This window comes from Pholis gunnellus, assembly GCF_910591455.1.
Source record: "Pholis gunnellus genome assembly, chromosome: 3".
NCBI classification, from domain to species: domain Eukaryota; kingdom Metazoa; phylum Chordata; class Actinopteri; order Perciformes; family Pholidae; genus Pholis; species Pholis gunnellus.
Genome location: NC_136529.1, coordinates 28,541,572 through 28,559,158, shown reverse-complemented (window position 1 = coordinate 28,559,158; position 17,587 = coordinate 28,541,572). Strand labels below are relative to the sequence as shown.

At 43.6% G+C, this 17,587-nt stretch overlaps 1 protein-coding gene across 1 annotated transcript in view; it reads right to left on the bottom strand.

Moving 5' to 3' along the window:
- mmp24 (matrix metallopeptidase 24) overlaps positions 1–16,976 on the bottom strand; it is a gene marked incomplete at both ends in the record, with an annotated part of 45,860 nt that extends 28,884 nt beyond the window's left edge. The window contains 1 exon segment of the mRNA XM_079156714.1: positions 16,821–16,976. Coding sequence (XP_079012840.1) covers positions 16,821–16,976 — 156 coding nt within the window.
- Between the last annotated feature and the right edge of the window lie 611 nt (positions 16,977–17,587).

The following is a 17,587-nucleotide window of genomic DNA, read 5'->3' as shown; positions in this document are numbered from 1 at the left end:
AAGGGATGCACTTGTTACATGTTGTCCAGTATGAAAAGAGCGAAGTTAACACTGCTGCTTTTACTAGTAGTCGTATTTATTGCATCATTATTCTGCTTATTACTCTCATCATATGAATCATTGATGTGCATTGAATGTGAACTCTGTGGTGTTGTTCGTTCCTCTGGTGCTCTCTGTAAGTCCACGTCCACACTTCTCTCGTCTTCTACTCTGAGTCCTCACTACGCCGGAGTTTCAGAGCACCGGGAACGAGGACGGATACGTTTAGAGGCTTGATTTCTAAACGTTCGCTACTCGATCGGGTTCTTCGCAGTCACGACGTGTCCTTCCCTGATTCGTCACGCTCCTATCACGTGACCCTTTTCCCGGAAAATCCCAAACAACAGCAGCGGCAGTCTTGATAATCGATGGACTACCAGGTTAATCCAACACGGACCCCTGATTACAGCGTTCTGCAGGTCAGGGTTCCTGTTCTGATGTGAGCGTCCCGGGACAAGAGGAGGTCGCATGTGTACAGATTGTAAAGCCCTCTGAGGAGAATTTGTGATTTTGGTTTATACAAAAATAAATTGAATTGAATTGTTGGAAGCCGGGTAGAGAACAGAGAAGGTGTTTCTGTGAACAGATGACTACAAGGAGAGTTTGTTGGATTGCTTTGATGACGTCATTCACTGCGTCGCCTCAACAATGTTTTCATGACTAAACATAATTTGGAGACGAGACAAACTCACGTGGGATTCCTCTCTGTGTGGATCTCGTGGTGGGCGACGCCCCGTCGACTTCAACGAGACAGGAAGGTGAGAGCGAACGTGACTTTAGTCATCAAGCTGTAATACACTGACAGCACAGACACAACTGTTTCAACAAAGCAGTGTGTGTGTGTGTGTGTGTAAATAAATGTGTAGCAGAGAAAAGACTGCTGTTCATGAGCCCGTCTCAGAAATAACAGAATCTACAATCAACATAGGAGAGCGGCGGGAAAGTCACGGAGTCAAACTCGTACATGAAAGCAGCAGAGAGGCTGTTATTGAGACTTCCTCTCTTCTCACCTGTTCAGCTCCTTACATGACATCAACACAACCGAATATAAACGCTGTTCTATAAACAGTGTTCGTCTCCGTTGCTGCTGGAACACTTCACTGTATTCACAGAACCGTCTGGTCAGACAGAGACAAACACGGTGTGAGACGCACATGAAGCGATTATTATGAAGCATTATTACAGACGTTCAACACAGAGAGGGGAGGCCTCTCAGCACACGGTGAGGTTCAGACCAGCGGGGGCTTCAACACGTCAATCAAGATGTTTCAAATGAAACAGCTGAAGTCTCCAGCAGAGCGCTTCTGACCCGAAAGGTCATCGGGGGAAATGTTAAGGATGAATAAAGCATGTTTGTGTGACGGGAAGTAAACTATCGCGACCTCGGTCCCGTTTGATTACAGTAATTACACAAAGAAATTTAATAAAGTGTTTAAAAACGTCTAATCCTCTCAATCAGGAAGCTGAAACTACTGCTGTTGACGCTGATAAAAACATTCACAATAGTTTCTGGTTCAGTCGACTAATCGATTAATTTATTTTAAAATATGAAACAGGAAGCTCAAAATACCCAAAATCTGATTCCGTCACACCTTCAGTCTGATTCTGCATCTCAGACAAACACTTTAATGTCTTATTTTGAAAATGTTTATTTACAAAAACTAACGAAGGTCAGACAACAACAACAACAACAACAACATGCGTCTGTCTGCGTCAACCTGGTCGGCCGCTTCAGTCTGTCAGCCTGTCTGTGTGTGTGTGTGTGTGTGTGTGTGTGTGTGTGTGTGTGTGTCTGTGTGTGTGTGTGTCTGTGTGTCTGTCTGTGAATCAGAATCAGGACATGTATGCGTGTGCATACATGGAATTTGACTCCGGTTACACATTCACACTCTGTCCGTCTGTCTCTCTCTCTCTCTCTCTCTCTCTCTCTCCTCTCTCCTCTCTGTCTCTCTCTCTCTCTCTCTCTCTCTCTCTCTCCTCTCTGTCTCTCTCTCTGTCTCTCTCTCTCTCTCTCTCCTCTCTGTCTCTCTCTCTCTCTCTCTGTCTCTCTCTCTCTCTCTCCTCTCTGTCTCTCTCTCTCTCTCTCTCTCTCTCTCTCTCCTCTCTGTCTCTCTCTCTCTCTCTCTGTCTCTCTCTCTCTCTCTCTGATGTCTCAACCTGTGTGTCAGCCTGCCAGTGTGCGTCTCCTCCGTCTGTCTGCTGTGATAGAAATAGCCCCCCCCCCCCGTCCTGATAGGTGGACTGTTCATCAGGATGAAGATGAGGAGCAGCTGGAACACCTCGAGGTGTTGTGTTGGTTTCTAGATTAAAGTACAATAACATGCTAAACACAGCAAGGAGGTATCTGATGGTTAATTATTGTTTCTCTTATAAGATGTCAGAAAATAGTGAGAAAAAACAAACAGTCCAAAACGAGAAAGGAAGGCGGGAAACATTCCCACTTCAGACGCTACAACCAAGAACATTTAAGCTTTAAACATGTATTAAATGATTCAGCAATAATAACCAAAAAAAGAAAAAGGTGGATTCTCATCTCTCCGACGGTCCTGGAACGCATCATGTTTGACAAACGCTTCTGTCAGAAAGAGAAACCAGACGACAGGAGAGGTTGTAAAACTGTAAATAGTTCAATATATATTCATCTACCACAAAAAGCCTCGATCTCTATCCAACACTGGTCAGACTCCAGGACACGTATAACAATGTTACATATTTAGATTCCATTGTTTTCTTTTTTGATGATTTATGGTGTTATAATTGTTTTGGCAACATGTTTTGAGTTTTCTCTACTGCGATCCACGAAGGTGCTGTTTCCATAGAGGAGCAGGACTTTTATATTGTAGTGATAAACGAGGCAAACAGAATGTCTCTATAAGAAGTGGACGGAGTCGTCATGACGTCACTCGTTGGTTTGTGACATTTTGAAGCCTCCAGTTCGGTGATTCGGCCGTCACCATCTTGTTTTTATGCAACCAGTGAACAGGAAGTGACCATATCTGGACTGAGGAGGAGTGACGTAGAGACGCCGTACATGTCTCTGGTAGAGACCTGTCAATCACTGTGTAGCCCCGCCCCTAAAGCATCCCCTGCTTTATGGTCTGTGTGACTCTAAATGGACCATCATTTACTAAATGAACATCATGCTGTATTGAAGAAGACTTGAAACTAGAGATTGAGACCATAAACTCATGTTTACAATGTTTACTGAGGTAATAAATCAAGAGAGAAGTAGAGTCATTTTCTCATAGACTTCTATACAACCAGAGGAGTCGCCCCCTGGTGGACACTAGAGAGAATGCAGCTTTAACACATGAAGCATCGGCTTCACTCTTTAGAACCGGAGGTTCATAAAAAATAGTTTGTATCAGTGGGCCAGTGGCTCAAACACCATTATGTTAGATGATAGTGACTTAACAGACATTTACTCCAATACAAATCTTCAAAACTATTACTGAAAATATCTACTGCAAAGTGAAGGACGTCATCCAAAAATTAAACAAGGAATTACAAATGTGAGACGAATTCAATGCTGAAAAACAAACTCCTGCTTTCTCTACACTTTGTTACATTAAACATAATCAAACCTCTTTCACCGCATCACGTCACGCAGAGAAATAAAGCAGCAGCAGCAGCAGCCGGAGGGAAGATAGAGAACTCGTAATAATGTTGAGTTCTCCTGCATCCTCCATCTCCGTCTGGAACAACAAGTCATCACCATCAACCCGTTTTATTTTTAGATTTATAACCTTTATAATGGCTTTTACTGCTCGGGCTTTTGCAGTTGTTTCTAGAAATGTGTACTTTGTGTTTGAGTTTGTTTGAAATCTGTCAATGGGATAAAACAATACCTGAAATACAGATTCTTATTCTTAATCTCTCAATGCAGTATTTAATGTAGCCTTAACACAAACAGCTGTACAAGAAGTTTCCATCTGCAACGAACACAAACTTTAAATCTGCAGAAGAAAATTTATAAAATTTTGTAAAAATGTATTTACGGCGATCTGCCGTTATCATAACAACAGGTGGATAGAAACGTCATGTCCTAAAGTTATGAAGCCTCTCAGTATCAGATTCATTTTTTAAAATCTATTTTTTGCCTGAAAAACGTTTTAAATGATTCACCGGTTTTAAAAATGGATGACGGTGTTTTCTATTTCCATCAACTCATCATTCCAGCTCACATCTTGGTCTCTATGGCGAGAGTTAAAAACCTCTTTGCTACAGAAATGTTTTGGTTAAGAATCAAATAAAGCTGTAATGGAGGATTCAGACCCTTCACAGTCAAAGTAAATGAAATCTAAAAATGAGTCCTGCATTTCATCCATCAAGTATCAAAAAGTATCGAAAGTAAAATCACCCATAATGCCAAAAAATGTCTCCTGTGACTGTTTCTACTATAAATCCTGTTACATTGGTGTGTGAGCAGCAGTTTACTGTTGAAGTGGATCTGAGCCTCAGTGAGAAAGAGGATGAAAAGTCGTATCTGATCGCGACCTCTGAGGATCTTTTGTCAGGAGGTAACTGATCGCTCCGGACTCCCCGCCGGCTTCACGGCCTCCTGTTCTCTCAAACATCGACGCACAACAACAACAACAAGACTCCGCTGAAGGAATCAAAACGTCAAACACAGTCTGAGGTGTTGAGCGCCGAGCGATCAATGAGTGAAATCAGTTGGTCGTTGCAAACAGAGAGTCTGCTGATGCGGTTTTTCTATTTGCACGGAAACATGAAACAAAGGACTCTGCGTCGGTTTGTCAGAGAGGATTTCCCTCGGCGGGGAATGAAGAGGCAGATTTGTAGATGTTTGGTAATGAAGTTTATTTCCCAGCGTTTCTGCACTCGGCAGGAGAAGACGAAGCCGAGAGACGATCCCTATTGTGATCAACTTGATTTAATAAACTCTTGTTTTTTCTTTTCTGTGCAGCAAAAGAAATACGATTATTCTTTGAGGTTGATTTATATATAATAAAGTCGTTATCCAACACCCACGAACATCTGGCTACTGATTCAAACAGGGCTAAAGCAATCACCACATAATCCCCATTTCTCCAGACCATAATTCTTGCTTTGTAAAAGAAAACAAAACCCCAAACAGATTCAATTGTCCAGACAATAACTCCGCGCATGGCGGTATGCTTCGTAATTAACGGACAATGCATATAGTCCAAATCTATATAATTAACACAATGACAACAACAAACTCACAAGAACCGGTCACATATATTCATATGACAACAGAGCAACAAATCAATCCAGCAACACTGCAGCAACACGCATTCTGCTACACACTCGAGGACATTCAGATATTATATGTAAAAAAACAATCACAGTTGAATTACCAAATGCTGTTCACTTAAAGACAAACTCCATCGTCCTTTCTTTGTTGACAAAGAGTTTAATCTCACGGTTAAATCCCAACTCACTAATCCGTTTCTCCTCCTTCAGCCTTTGAGTGTTAAAAAAACAAAGCTAGGTAAAAAAATAAATAATCTACACCAAGCAAAATGCTAAAAATGTCATAATTTCTTCCATATCTTTCAATTTGAACTCTTACTACTCGACTAAGCCTCTGATGGCTACTTTAAGTTTTGTTTTCCAATAGTCACGTGCTCGCCCACTGACCAATCACAGCACACGCTGCACCTCACTGCAGAGCTGCACCTGGAAGCTGAGCTGTGTGTTAATGCTGACGTAGTTGTAGGTCAGCTAGCAGCTCTGACACATCAAAGAATACGCCCAACATGTCAAACTAAAGATCTGATTGGTCGAACACTATGACAATCAACAATATCGTCCCCATTCACTTAACCTGCACATGGATTCACTGGTGAGTCTGCAGGCCTGGGGCCTCTCTTCTACCTAGAGACACAGAGGTGAACTCTGATTGGATCAAAGCTCTACTTAAAACAAGCTGCACTGAAGCAGAGCAACTGAGGAACGCAGTAGCTGTGCAATGAGAAGATAAGATAATGGGAAAAATATTTTTATAAATTATGATACATGTAGTGTATTTAAGAAAAAAGATTAAATTATAAAATAGCTATAACTTTGTGATTCTGTTTAGGCCAGCAGAGAAGGCTTTGCAGGCCCTGACGGCCCACCACTGTGATAACGTTATAACCTTCAGCCAGTACTCATGTTCACTGAGCAGAGCCTGAAGGCATCATGATGTAACTGAAGTGAACCTCCGTTGGTTAGCCGTTAGCGGTGCTGCTAACGTTACTAGCTCTCCTCCTGTTGGTCTAAACACTGATTGGTTGTTTACAATGAAACATTATCAGAGATCAGAGACTAGAAACACAAGTTCTACTGAGTATTGAAGTGGAAACATCATCAGTAAAACTTTATTTACACTGTGATGGTTAACGATAAAACTTTATTTACACTGTGATGGTTAACGATAAAACTTTATTTACACTCTGATGGTTAACGATAAAACTTTATTTACACTCTGATGGTTAACGATAAACTGTGTTGTGAGTGATGCGTTTACATACGAAGTTAATGCAAAGACACAAAGAGAGGTGAATTTCTTGTGTTTGGCTTGAGTTTAAATATTTCAACTGGAATATTTAAATTCGACGCAGCCTATCAGCGATGAGATTCTCCACCTGTCGTCACGGACGTCTTGACGCTGTTGAATCAGAAATGTGGGAACCGAGACCTCTACGATGTATTAGAACAGAGACCAGATGGAACTATGTGTATGAATATGTGTATGAACTAAAGACCGTCTATGGTACAGACAACAATGTAGCTGCCGGATGTATTCTACTGAGAGAGACGCGAATAAACACTAATTATCCAAAACTAAGTAGAGAAGCACCGACCTGACTTTTTCAGTCCCTAAATACGTTTTGAAGGAAATGTGCCGTCTGACCACATTTCTTTCAACATAATGAGGAAATATGAATCATCCTATCGGGCAATACTACAACATCTGCTCATAACACCTACAGCATTATTATAGATATGACTTGATGTTACAGAAAACTCTGCAGACCAGACGCGTTATCGACATTTAAGTGGAAACCGTTATCTCTCTGTGCTCTTCTTGCCTAAATCTAACCAAATACACAAACACGCCTCGTCCTCTTCCATCCAGAGCCTCTCTGTCTGCGTGTCTTCAGAAGCAGCTCCTCAGCGCCAGAGATGCATTTGTTCAGAAAAGCTTTCTACTGTGATTGTTTCTCGTCCGTCAGTGGAACGAGAGCGCAGCGGCTCGGGGGGGTTCAGAGGAGATTGTAAAAAAGCCCGACTGGTGGCTTAAATTCTGGCTTCCTGGCATGCTGCTCGGAGCAGCGGAGAGATTTAGGGCTCGGCTCTGTGGAGCTCGGTAGATAGACGTTTGGGGTCGACGAATAAGAAAGACATTATAAATACATGGGAGGAAACCTCCTCATGTGTGAGTACTTATAACACCTACAGTGGTGTTTAAAAACTCTGCATCATCAAACACAATCCTTCATTTCTCTCCATTCATTAATAATCGATGAGATGTGTTTGATTTGTCCGATTTAAACCGGCCTGGTGATGCGTTCACTGACTGTTTCCTCGGTCGGAAGAACGACTGAGACACATTGTCAGACTAACAATGGACAATAAACAAATACGTAAAAAGTATTACATTTGATGCAGCCTACATTACCCACAATGCAATTCCTTTGTACTCGACACCTGGAAACAATCCTGCATATTTTATTTATTATTATGAATTACTTTTGTTTCAGAAAGCAGTTCCACAGACTCTCATCAGGGATCCGCTGGAGAAGTTTTCATATTGGAGGAAGAGTGTAGGAATGCTGACTATGAAATGTAGTAACAGAGCACTAACACGGAGGGTTAAGGGTTCAAGTCCCGCTGGGGCAATCCGAGCTTCAGTGTACACGCCGTCATGTTGCCGTGAGGCACTTTGGATGAAAGCATCTGTCGAGCGGCTTGTTGTCGCTGTCGGGTGAAGATCCCGTCAAACTTTTTCAGAAACCCCAAAAATAACATTCCTGTTTTTAGTTTGATGACAAAGCAGTTTGGAAGTGTGTCCCGTGGGTTTAAAGTAAAAGAAAACTTACGATGTCTCCGTTTTATCTAATTGTAAAACAAAATCTTTGGATTTTGGATTGTTTATGTGAAATAAAACTACATTTGAAGACGTCACTTTAAGGAATTTGTGACAGAAAACCAGCTGAGGTGAACGTCTGCAGAGTTCATAACTTCATTTGATTCTGCTCAAATAAAAACGTCAACATCATCGTCAGCAGGAAACTCTGCAGCCTCGTAGTCATGATCAATACGTTCAGTATCTGTCAGCATCCACTGTGTCCTTACATGAAGCAGCAGCTCGTCAGCTTCGTCTTTCATTCCAGTCAAAGAAGTCACGAACATTTCACTGAAGCCGTCTTCAACACACCAACAGTCACAATGTTCATGAAGCTTCAGATTAAAAGATGTCCGTGAAATAAACATAATCTACTGACTGACAGGTGACGTCATTAAGGTAGAACTCTGTAGAACTCGGTGGTGAAGCGTACGCTGAGTGCGGAGCGACAGACGGGTGAACAGATTCACCAACAGATCGATGGAGAAGAGAAGAGGAGGCCTGAAGACGTGGGAAGGACTTGAAGAGCTCCAGACAGCTGTCGTCTGTTTCATTCTTTTACTGCTGAAGAAACGCAGATATGAGGAAACAAGACTCCACACAGAGAGTCTGAAGCCTTCCTGACCACTGAGCTGCCCTTTCAATGAGTCAAGTCCAAAACACAATATCCCCAAAACTAATACTGACCAACAATTCAATTACTGTATGATCAGTAATGAACATGAGCTGTACCGGCTGCAGGCACAATCACAGACATGAGTCCATCTACAGCTCGCTGTGAGATAGTTTCCTCTTCTCTCCACGTCCTTCTGCGCTGCACCCACAGAGCTGCAAGATGCTGCTTTTCTGCCCGATATTCATTTTTAATAAGAGCTGCACCTGCGTGTGCGTCCTGCTCCGCTGCGCTGCAGGAATGCGGTGGAATGCTGCGTGTCGGTGTTAAAGCGGATCTGCAGCGCGGCTGTAACCGATGTTCTGTGTGGAATCGACTCCGTTGAAGCCGTTTGAGCTCCAGATTATGTGACAACACGAGCTTTGACCGCTGGAAGTCTTCTCTTTGTCCACAGAGGTCACAGCTGGTTCATCATTTTGGTTTCTGACGTAAACTCAAGTTAAAAGAAATAAAATATATTACATAAAGAAATAAAGTGAACCTTGCTGTAGATAAAAACTAGCACGTGGACAGCAGACAGACTGAGGATGTTTGATTATTTGCATCATTTCATTCAATAATTCATGTGTTGTTTCTTTGTCATTGGTGATAACCTATAACATCAACAACAATAAAACAAAAGACAGAGTAGTGGAATGAAAAGATATTAGATGACTTACATTTTAAAACTAAACACGTTTAAACAGCATTGAGAGAGTTTGTGTCTCTCACGGACACGTGGAGACTCTTTCCTTCTTCCGCTAAAGTGACTTCAAACTATCTGTGACGGAAAATAAACTGCTAAAATATCCAAAACTGTGACACGGTTTGAATAACGACACACAGTCGGCTCATGATGTGTTTCTAATAAAGGAAACTATGAAGAAAACAGAATTCATCTGCAGAGTCTCACTTTACGCAGATGACTCGGTTTTGTTTATTCAAGTTTATGTTTATGGACAAAAACATACAAAGAGATGAGAATGTAAAAGATTTCACTGCTGGATAACTTCTCGTCTGAACAGACATAAAGTTATATACTTCATATTTCAATCACTACACTCAACCCCACACAACATAAATTCAGTTCCTCGATGTTAAAGCCTCATCATAAATAATAGAACAAGCTCGCTGCACTTTTTATGTCTAAATCTTACGGGATGTAAATGTAGAGGGGATACGAATACATTCATGCGTTACCTTTAAAAGGCGTAAAAACAACTCATGCATAAAATGTATACATGAAAATAACGGCATGCCGTCTGTGTTAATCCTCGTAGGGTCTGCAGAAGGTGTGACTGGTCTCCTGTTGTATTAACTCTCTTATTCACCGGTTCTCACGCTTTAAACCTGCATCTCCGTCTCTGCCGTCCTTCAGTCTGTGCAGCTTCACACCTCAGAGTCTGTCTTCACTCTGCACGTTTACATGACTTCTCCTTTTGAGTCGCTTCCTCTCCAGCTCCTCTGAACCTCTTTCACCTTCCTATCCAGCGTCTCCGCCCGACGTCCAGCCTCCTGCTGCAGTGTTACACAACGGGTCCTCTCGCTCTCTGTTCACCGGGACGTTTTGGTCAAAAAGTAAAATCTGAAAGTAACTCGGCAGGAAACGTAATGCTGTTCACCAGTGAGTGGGTGATTAGATGGATTTATGTTTATTAAGGGGAGATTCTTTCTATAAACCACAACGTTTATATTTTTGAATCTCACCTGCAGGACTTTCTTTGCTTCTCAAATAATCTCAAATAATCATGAGCAGTGTTTGTTCACGAGCTGGAACGTAATGAAAGAGAGTGAAGTTCATCAGACAGCGACGCAGCGACGCATTTTCATCCGAGTAGTGTTTGAAACATATTCAATTATTTATTAACTTCTCAGCACTTCAAACTGATCTTCACATGTAGTTTGTCTCTGGCTCGCTGCAGACAAACAAACAGCACAATACCTTCATCAAACGCACAATGACGACTCCTCTTATTCAAGCAGCGGAGCGGAGCGTGAGGTAAAGAGTGTGTGTGGGCAGAGAGAGAGAGAGAGAGAGAGAGAGAGAGAGAGAGAGAGAGAGAGGCAGAGAGAGAGAGGGAGAGAGAGAGAGAGACAATGGCTGAAGAGGAGGGAGAAGTGAAATAAATCTAAAACTTGAGAGGGATGAATAGAGAGAGAGAGAGAGAGAGAGAGAGAGAGAAAAAGGAAGGACAGAAAAACAACGAGGCTGTCGATTTAAAAGGCCAAAACGTTCTGAAGGAGTAGATGTGAATATGAAGTCTTCTAGTAACACCGCCTACACGGTGCACACAGACACACGGCTCTGATAAGTGCAGCGCTGCAGCCTCTTTTAGCCCGTTTCTCTGGTGTAATGTTCTGTTTACACCCCCGGGACCAGCACCCCCCCCCCCCCCCAGAGATCCTCTCCTTTGGGGGGGGGAGGAGAAAACAGAAACTCCCTCTCATCTTATTAAACCATCAACTCCGCTGCATCTCTATCTTCATCACAACCAACATCATCAGTCACGTGCACCTCCACTGTGACTTCTTTCTGTTATCAGGTCTGGCAACACTGTTGTTGTCATCTCCAGCAGCACTACAATCATCATCATCATCATCATCATCATCATCAGCACCGTCGTCGTGCAGCCATTTTGAGAAGGTCTCTTTATCACGAGGAAAGTGTGAAACTCAAGTGTGGTGGAATAAATAAAATACTGGCTTATTATCGAATCCCACTAAATCCCTCCTTCTCTCCTGTAGCTCAGTGTTTCTATCACATCAAACAGACGTGCGACCGCTCACTGACTGTTCTTTAAAGCTGCATTAAAAGTAACTTCTGACGGACGGCAGCTAGAATTGACAGCCCTCGGATGCTAAAATGCTAAGCTATTGTAACAGCAGCGCAAGTGGAGTCATGGAGTCATGAAAGTCTGCAAAGTGTCTTCAGCCCTCATCACTCTGGACTTGTATCAGCAGGCGACCCGGTCTCACTGCCAACCTGTTCGGAAAACGTTGCATGAGGATACGTTGGTTAAAAAAAACTCATGGGCTTTGCTGCTAGCTTTATTTGGTCGGGTACGACCAATACATAGTTAGGTTTATGCAACAAAACTATTTGGGATTTGAGTAACTTAAGTTATGCAAGTTACGCGTTACAAATAAATCAAAGTTGACTTGGCAGATCTGTGTTTCTGTGTTGAGGAGCGTTAACGTTAGCAGCACAGTCTAAATAGAGCTAACAGCTAACGTTATCGGAGGTCCATGACGATGTTTTTATGTTTATAGTGGCTTACTCTACTGTCAGAAGTACATAGAATATAAAAAACATTTGAATGTCATGTATAAAGGCTTTGCGTGTCTTTGTTCATCCCGCATCGCTCTTTACTGTTCGTTAATGTAGCGTTACTGTAGCGACGGAGGCTCTCCCAGCTGTTAGCAGACTGTTGTGCTAGCGGGCTAGCTAGCTAGCGAGCGAGCTGTACCCAGCATGCCGTTCGGTGGTGTAATTTTATAAATGTACAATTATTAGTGTTACAAATTGTTTGTGTCACAAACTGTTGTGTGTGTGGTGTTTTACCCTGTTAAAGAACGTTAGTTGTGGGCTAATAATTGTTATAAAGTTATAACCATGAGTAGAGGTCCCTCTCAATACACATAACACAACTAGCTCCGACTGTTGCGCTCTCAGCGGTGAACAATATATTTAGCTGCCTGATGAAGAGTGACAGCAGTTGTTGTGGCTATGCACCGATATGACGGTGTGTGAAAAATTCATATCGTACAGGAAATTAAAACCGGTATACCGGTACCGCCCAGCACGAATTGTTACTATACTCAAGTTCAGGTATCGGAATCGGTGTCGGGGAGAATGAAATGTCTATAGCTCACTGGCCTTATAGAACTCTAATGCCTCTTTTATCTCATTGTGTTTTGGTGTAAAAACCCTCAAAGTCACTACATGGTTCAGAGTCTCAAGCAGCAGTTTTCAGTGAAAACAGTGAATCGCCCAAAGCAATTCATAATTAAACAATCAATGTTTTTAACGCCATCATCCAGCCCTGGTGCTCCGCAAGCAAAGAAGCAAAGCATCAGAGGACCAGTCGTGAGTCTCAGAAGCTTCTTCTGAAACACCGTCAACACCACTCACTGATCGATTAACACCGTCTACTTATCAATTAATCCGTCATTTAAAATCATTAGGACGATCACCAACATTGTAATCATAGTAACAATAATGAATTTAATTTGTATGGCACACTTAAAAAATACGTGTAAGATAAAACAATGAAATTACAACGTTAACACTTAATTTACACCAAAGAATCGTGCATTTGAACGGAATAATCTGCCGTTTGACAATCTGTCAGTAAAAGGCTGCTGAGCAGCTTCAGTCAACAACAGTTTGATACCTGAGAGCCAAAAATATTCCGTCCAAAAAACACAAACATTAGAAGATTTTGACCCGTTGTGTAAACAGACAAACAGACAAAGAGCACAGAGCAGTGAGTCAGACAAAGACTTGAACGCCTCCTCTCCCTCTGCTCTCTCTCTCTCTCTCTCTCTCTCTCTCTCCCTCTGCTCTCTCTCTCTCTCTCTCCCTCTCTCTCTCTCTCTCTCCCTCCTCATTGACCACAGACACGTCTGTGGTCACTGCAACAAGCTGAAGGCGACGCGGTCGGACGTGAAACGTTTCGGTGTTGTGCTGATGAACGACCGACTCGACATGTGCTGCGCTTTCTGACAGAAATAAATTACCGAGCTCACGTCATTCAACAATAAAACAAAAATGTGTTGCCTGTCAATCACTGTGTAGCCCCGCCCCTAAAGCATCCCCTGCTTTATGGTCTGTGTGACTCTAAATGGACCATCATTTACTAAATGAACATCATGCTGTATTGAAGAAGACTTGAAACTAGAGATTGAGACCATAAACTCATGTTTACAATGTTTATTGAGGTAATAAATCAAGAGAGAAGTAGAGTCATTTTCTCATAGACTTCTATACAACCAGAGGAGTCGCCCCCTGGTGGACACTAGAGAGAATGCAGCTTTAACTCCAGCGGGATGGCAGCAGGGGATTTGGATTAGCTTCAAAGGTAGAAAAGACAACAGAACGTGTAGCTTGGAAGCTAAATGCTAACAATCTTACGCTGTAAAGAAAATCGATTTATTTTGCCCATCATTATCCACCACTTTGGTCAAGGTTGATTTTCGGAGCTTTTGAGCCACGAAAAAAAGGCATCAACCAATCACGTTCTGCAGAACGGACGATTTCAAAACGTACTCTATAGCGTCCAACAACACGTAGTCTCCTTTCAACCTTGAAGGCAGCGCAGACTGTTCACAAGAAGGAACTCAAATTCACTCAGAGCATTTCACTAATAAACTTACAGTTCACCTCAGACACAAATGTATTCAGACCTTTTATTGAAAAGGTTTTCACATCGCTCCCCATATGAATAGTTTGGATTTTAAATAATCATAGGCAAGTTTTTTCTCTCTCACATTTTCGTGTTTTATCCGTCAAACATCACAGCCTGTGTGTCTCTGCAGACATCACAAGGACCTTCAGGCAGAAGTTTACTCCAGAAAGACACCTGTGAGCTGCGTTACCTCGTCAAAGCTCACTTGGAGCTTCGCCACGACGTTCACGACCAAGTGAAGCAAACGAGTGAACGCATGGAGACACGCGTTTTCCAGCGTGAAGCCCTCTGCGACCTCCACCTCAGAGCCGCCGTGAAAGCCTCTCAGCGTGAGAGAACACGCCGTGTCAGCAAAGAGTTAACACAAACAAACTGTATGAGAAGCATCAAATGTAATGTACATCGCTGACAACAGCAAGAGCAGACGACCTGTGCCGTTGGTTAACAAGGGGGATGCTTTCAATAATTAGTGTCAATTCATATTAAACATCAAATCTAATATACATCTGAGGTATTACGACTTTGTTGTTGCACTGAACCTTTAACTCCGGTAAACCTGGACCCCAACTAGGACTTTGTGATACACGTCGTCCTCCAAACACCTTCTCATGGTCCACGCAGCCACACAAAGAAACCTGAGGCTGAGAGCGTTTCCATTGGTCGGCTGTGACTTCACAGCAGAAGCTTCGTCACATGATGTTATTTGTGTGTGAGAGACGGAAACAGGAACTACTTTTATGTCGTTATAACATAAAGAAAGAAATCACTTATTTATTAATTTCTGCATCCAGAATCAATGCAGAAAACGCACTCATCTATTTCACAGTAAAAAAATGATCAAAACTTACAACAATGTGGAGAAATGTGGATTAATGAACCAGACGCTCAGTCGTTCAATCGATTAGTCGACTACTTTGATAATCAATCACTCGTTCCAGCCAACGAGAGGATCGGCTGATTTCCTTTGTGTCATGTGACAGAAACAACAGACGTCACCTCGTTGGAGACTTTTGAGACTTTTTTCACGACTAAACAAGAAAACAAATCAACAGATGAATCGATTTTTCACATAAACTCTTTATGTTTTCTGCACCAATGAAATGATTCATTATCTGAGAGCCTGAGGGATTTCAGGAGGCACATTTTTCTCACTAGATATTCTGGAACGTTTTGTAATTAATCCTAAAAACTGTGCAGCACATTGGTGTGAGGGCCACGTTAGCATGGCGCGTAACACCCGGAGCTCTGAGAGGATTAGGATTTCTCAGGGAATAAAAAACATCTCATCCTTTGTGCGGCAGCGTGACATTCACCCGGCTGTGAGCAGCCACCGGCGCTTCCTTTGTCTGAATGAAAAGTGTCACTAGCAACACGAAACATCACTCAATGTAACAACAGAAACACACCACGTGTCCCAGAGCTGCAAGACTTCTGCAACAATCCAGCTCACACAATGCATGAGCCACATGTTTCCATAAGAGAAGGTGATGATGCACATTCAGCAAACAATGCATCACATCATCGCTACATGAGGAGGCGCTCTGAAGATGATCAACGTGACATCATTCCATAATCACAGACTCATATCAACAAAGAACTTTCTCTCAACATCTTCTTTGTGTGGCAGCAGCCTGAGAAGACGACGTGCAGAATGACTTAACCCCCCCCCCCACACACACACACACACACATCTGTCTGCACCTCTTCCCATCCCTTTTTCTTCCTCTCTTCCAACTCACTGCCATTTCCATAAATTATGGAGGGAGGCTATATTTGGACTGGGGGGGGGGGGGGGGGGGCTGCTTTGTTCACATGAAAGCGCGCGCTCCTCCAGGTTACCTTTAGAGCTCTCCGCGTGCACAGGACTGTTTATTAACAATACAGAGCTCATTACTGATTTACACGCGAGCATCTGCATGTGCACGTCGGTGCGTTTTAACGCCCCTGTTTGTTTCCGATTACGCACATGAGACGTGGAATTAATACGTTTAATTAGCAGCCTGTAACTCAACCACACATGTGTTAGGGCCGCTCCTAATGAGCGTGTTTGACACAGTACCCCCCCCCCCCCCCCCCCGCGCACCTCACGATCTTGGACCGATATCCCTCCTCCGCCCAAAAGCGCAACCGGCGGAGGGACACGTTATTCGGCGGAGGAGAGCTCTGCGGCCGCAGACAGAAGCCCCTAAACGGACGGGAAACAATTAAAGGTGATGAGCAATTAAACCACCTTTGTTTGTAATCTGGGGATTAACCGGACGGCCAGAAGGACGCGTGCGGTGCACGCGCCGCCCCAGCGTCTTAAAAACAAAAGAGGCTTTTAATCCAGTCAGTTCACCACCTCGTGATTCTTTGTATTTACAGCATGTGTGGGGTCACTTTGGTGGCGGGGTGAGACACGCATAAACAAAAAAACATGCAAACGCGCGTTAAATAAAAACAAAAAAACGCGCGACTTCGCTCCGACCGGTTCAGACGCGGAATCGACCCCCCGAGTGTAACGCTGAGGGGGAGGGAGGCTCGATGCTCATTCCGGTACATCCAGGGAGCAGACGGGTGGAGCGGGAGACGCACCGCTCAGCCCCGGACCTCCCCCTCTGCGTGGCCGTGTTCTGTGTTATACCTCCACAATCAGCGTCTTCTCCTCCCCGCAGACGGTAACGACCCAGAACAGGATGGGGAAGTAGCAGGTCTTCCAGCAGACTCCCGGGAGCCCGGCTTTCCTCCTCCGCCTCACGCCTCCTCCACCTCCTCTACCTCCTCCTCCTCCCGTCGCCATGGCTGTGTCCCCGAAATTCTCCCCCGAAAAAATCCCAGGCTCCGGCTCCGGTTTGTTTACCGGAGGAAACCGTCCGTGTGCTCGCGCTTCATCCCGTCTTCTCTGTCTCTCTCTCTCTCCGTGTATTGTCTCTCACCATCTCCCGGTTCGCTCGTGCAGACGCGCTATTGGTTTAGTGGCCATTGCGCAGGCTCACTTTGGTGGAGCGGAACAGCTGGGGAAGCCTGGCTACACCGGAGCGCGGATGCAGGTTGGTCGGTCTGTCTCGGGTATCATCGAGGAGGAGAAGGGGGAGGGACAGAGCGAGGGAGAGCGAGAGAGAGAGAGAGAGAGAGAGAGAGAGAGAGAGAGAGAGAGAGAGAGAGAGATGTGATGGATGTTGTTGCAGTAAAGCTTTATCAACACCAGGAGCGCTACAGATGCAGAGACTCCTCTCTCTGTCTCTCTGTATCTCTGTCTCTCTGTATCTCTGTATCTCTGTATCTCTGTATCTCTGTATCTCTGTCTCTCTGTATCTCTGTATCTTATTGGTCTCCTGTCACATGTTCCTCTCTGTGTTCTTCATCTTCTCTGTAACATAAAGTTCCTCTATGAAACAGAACCACCATGAC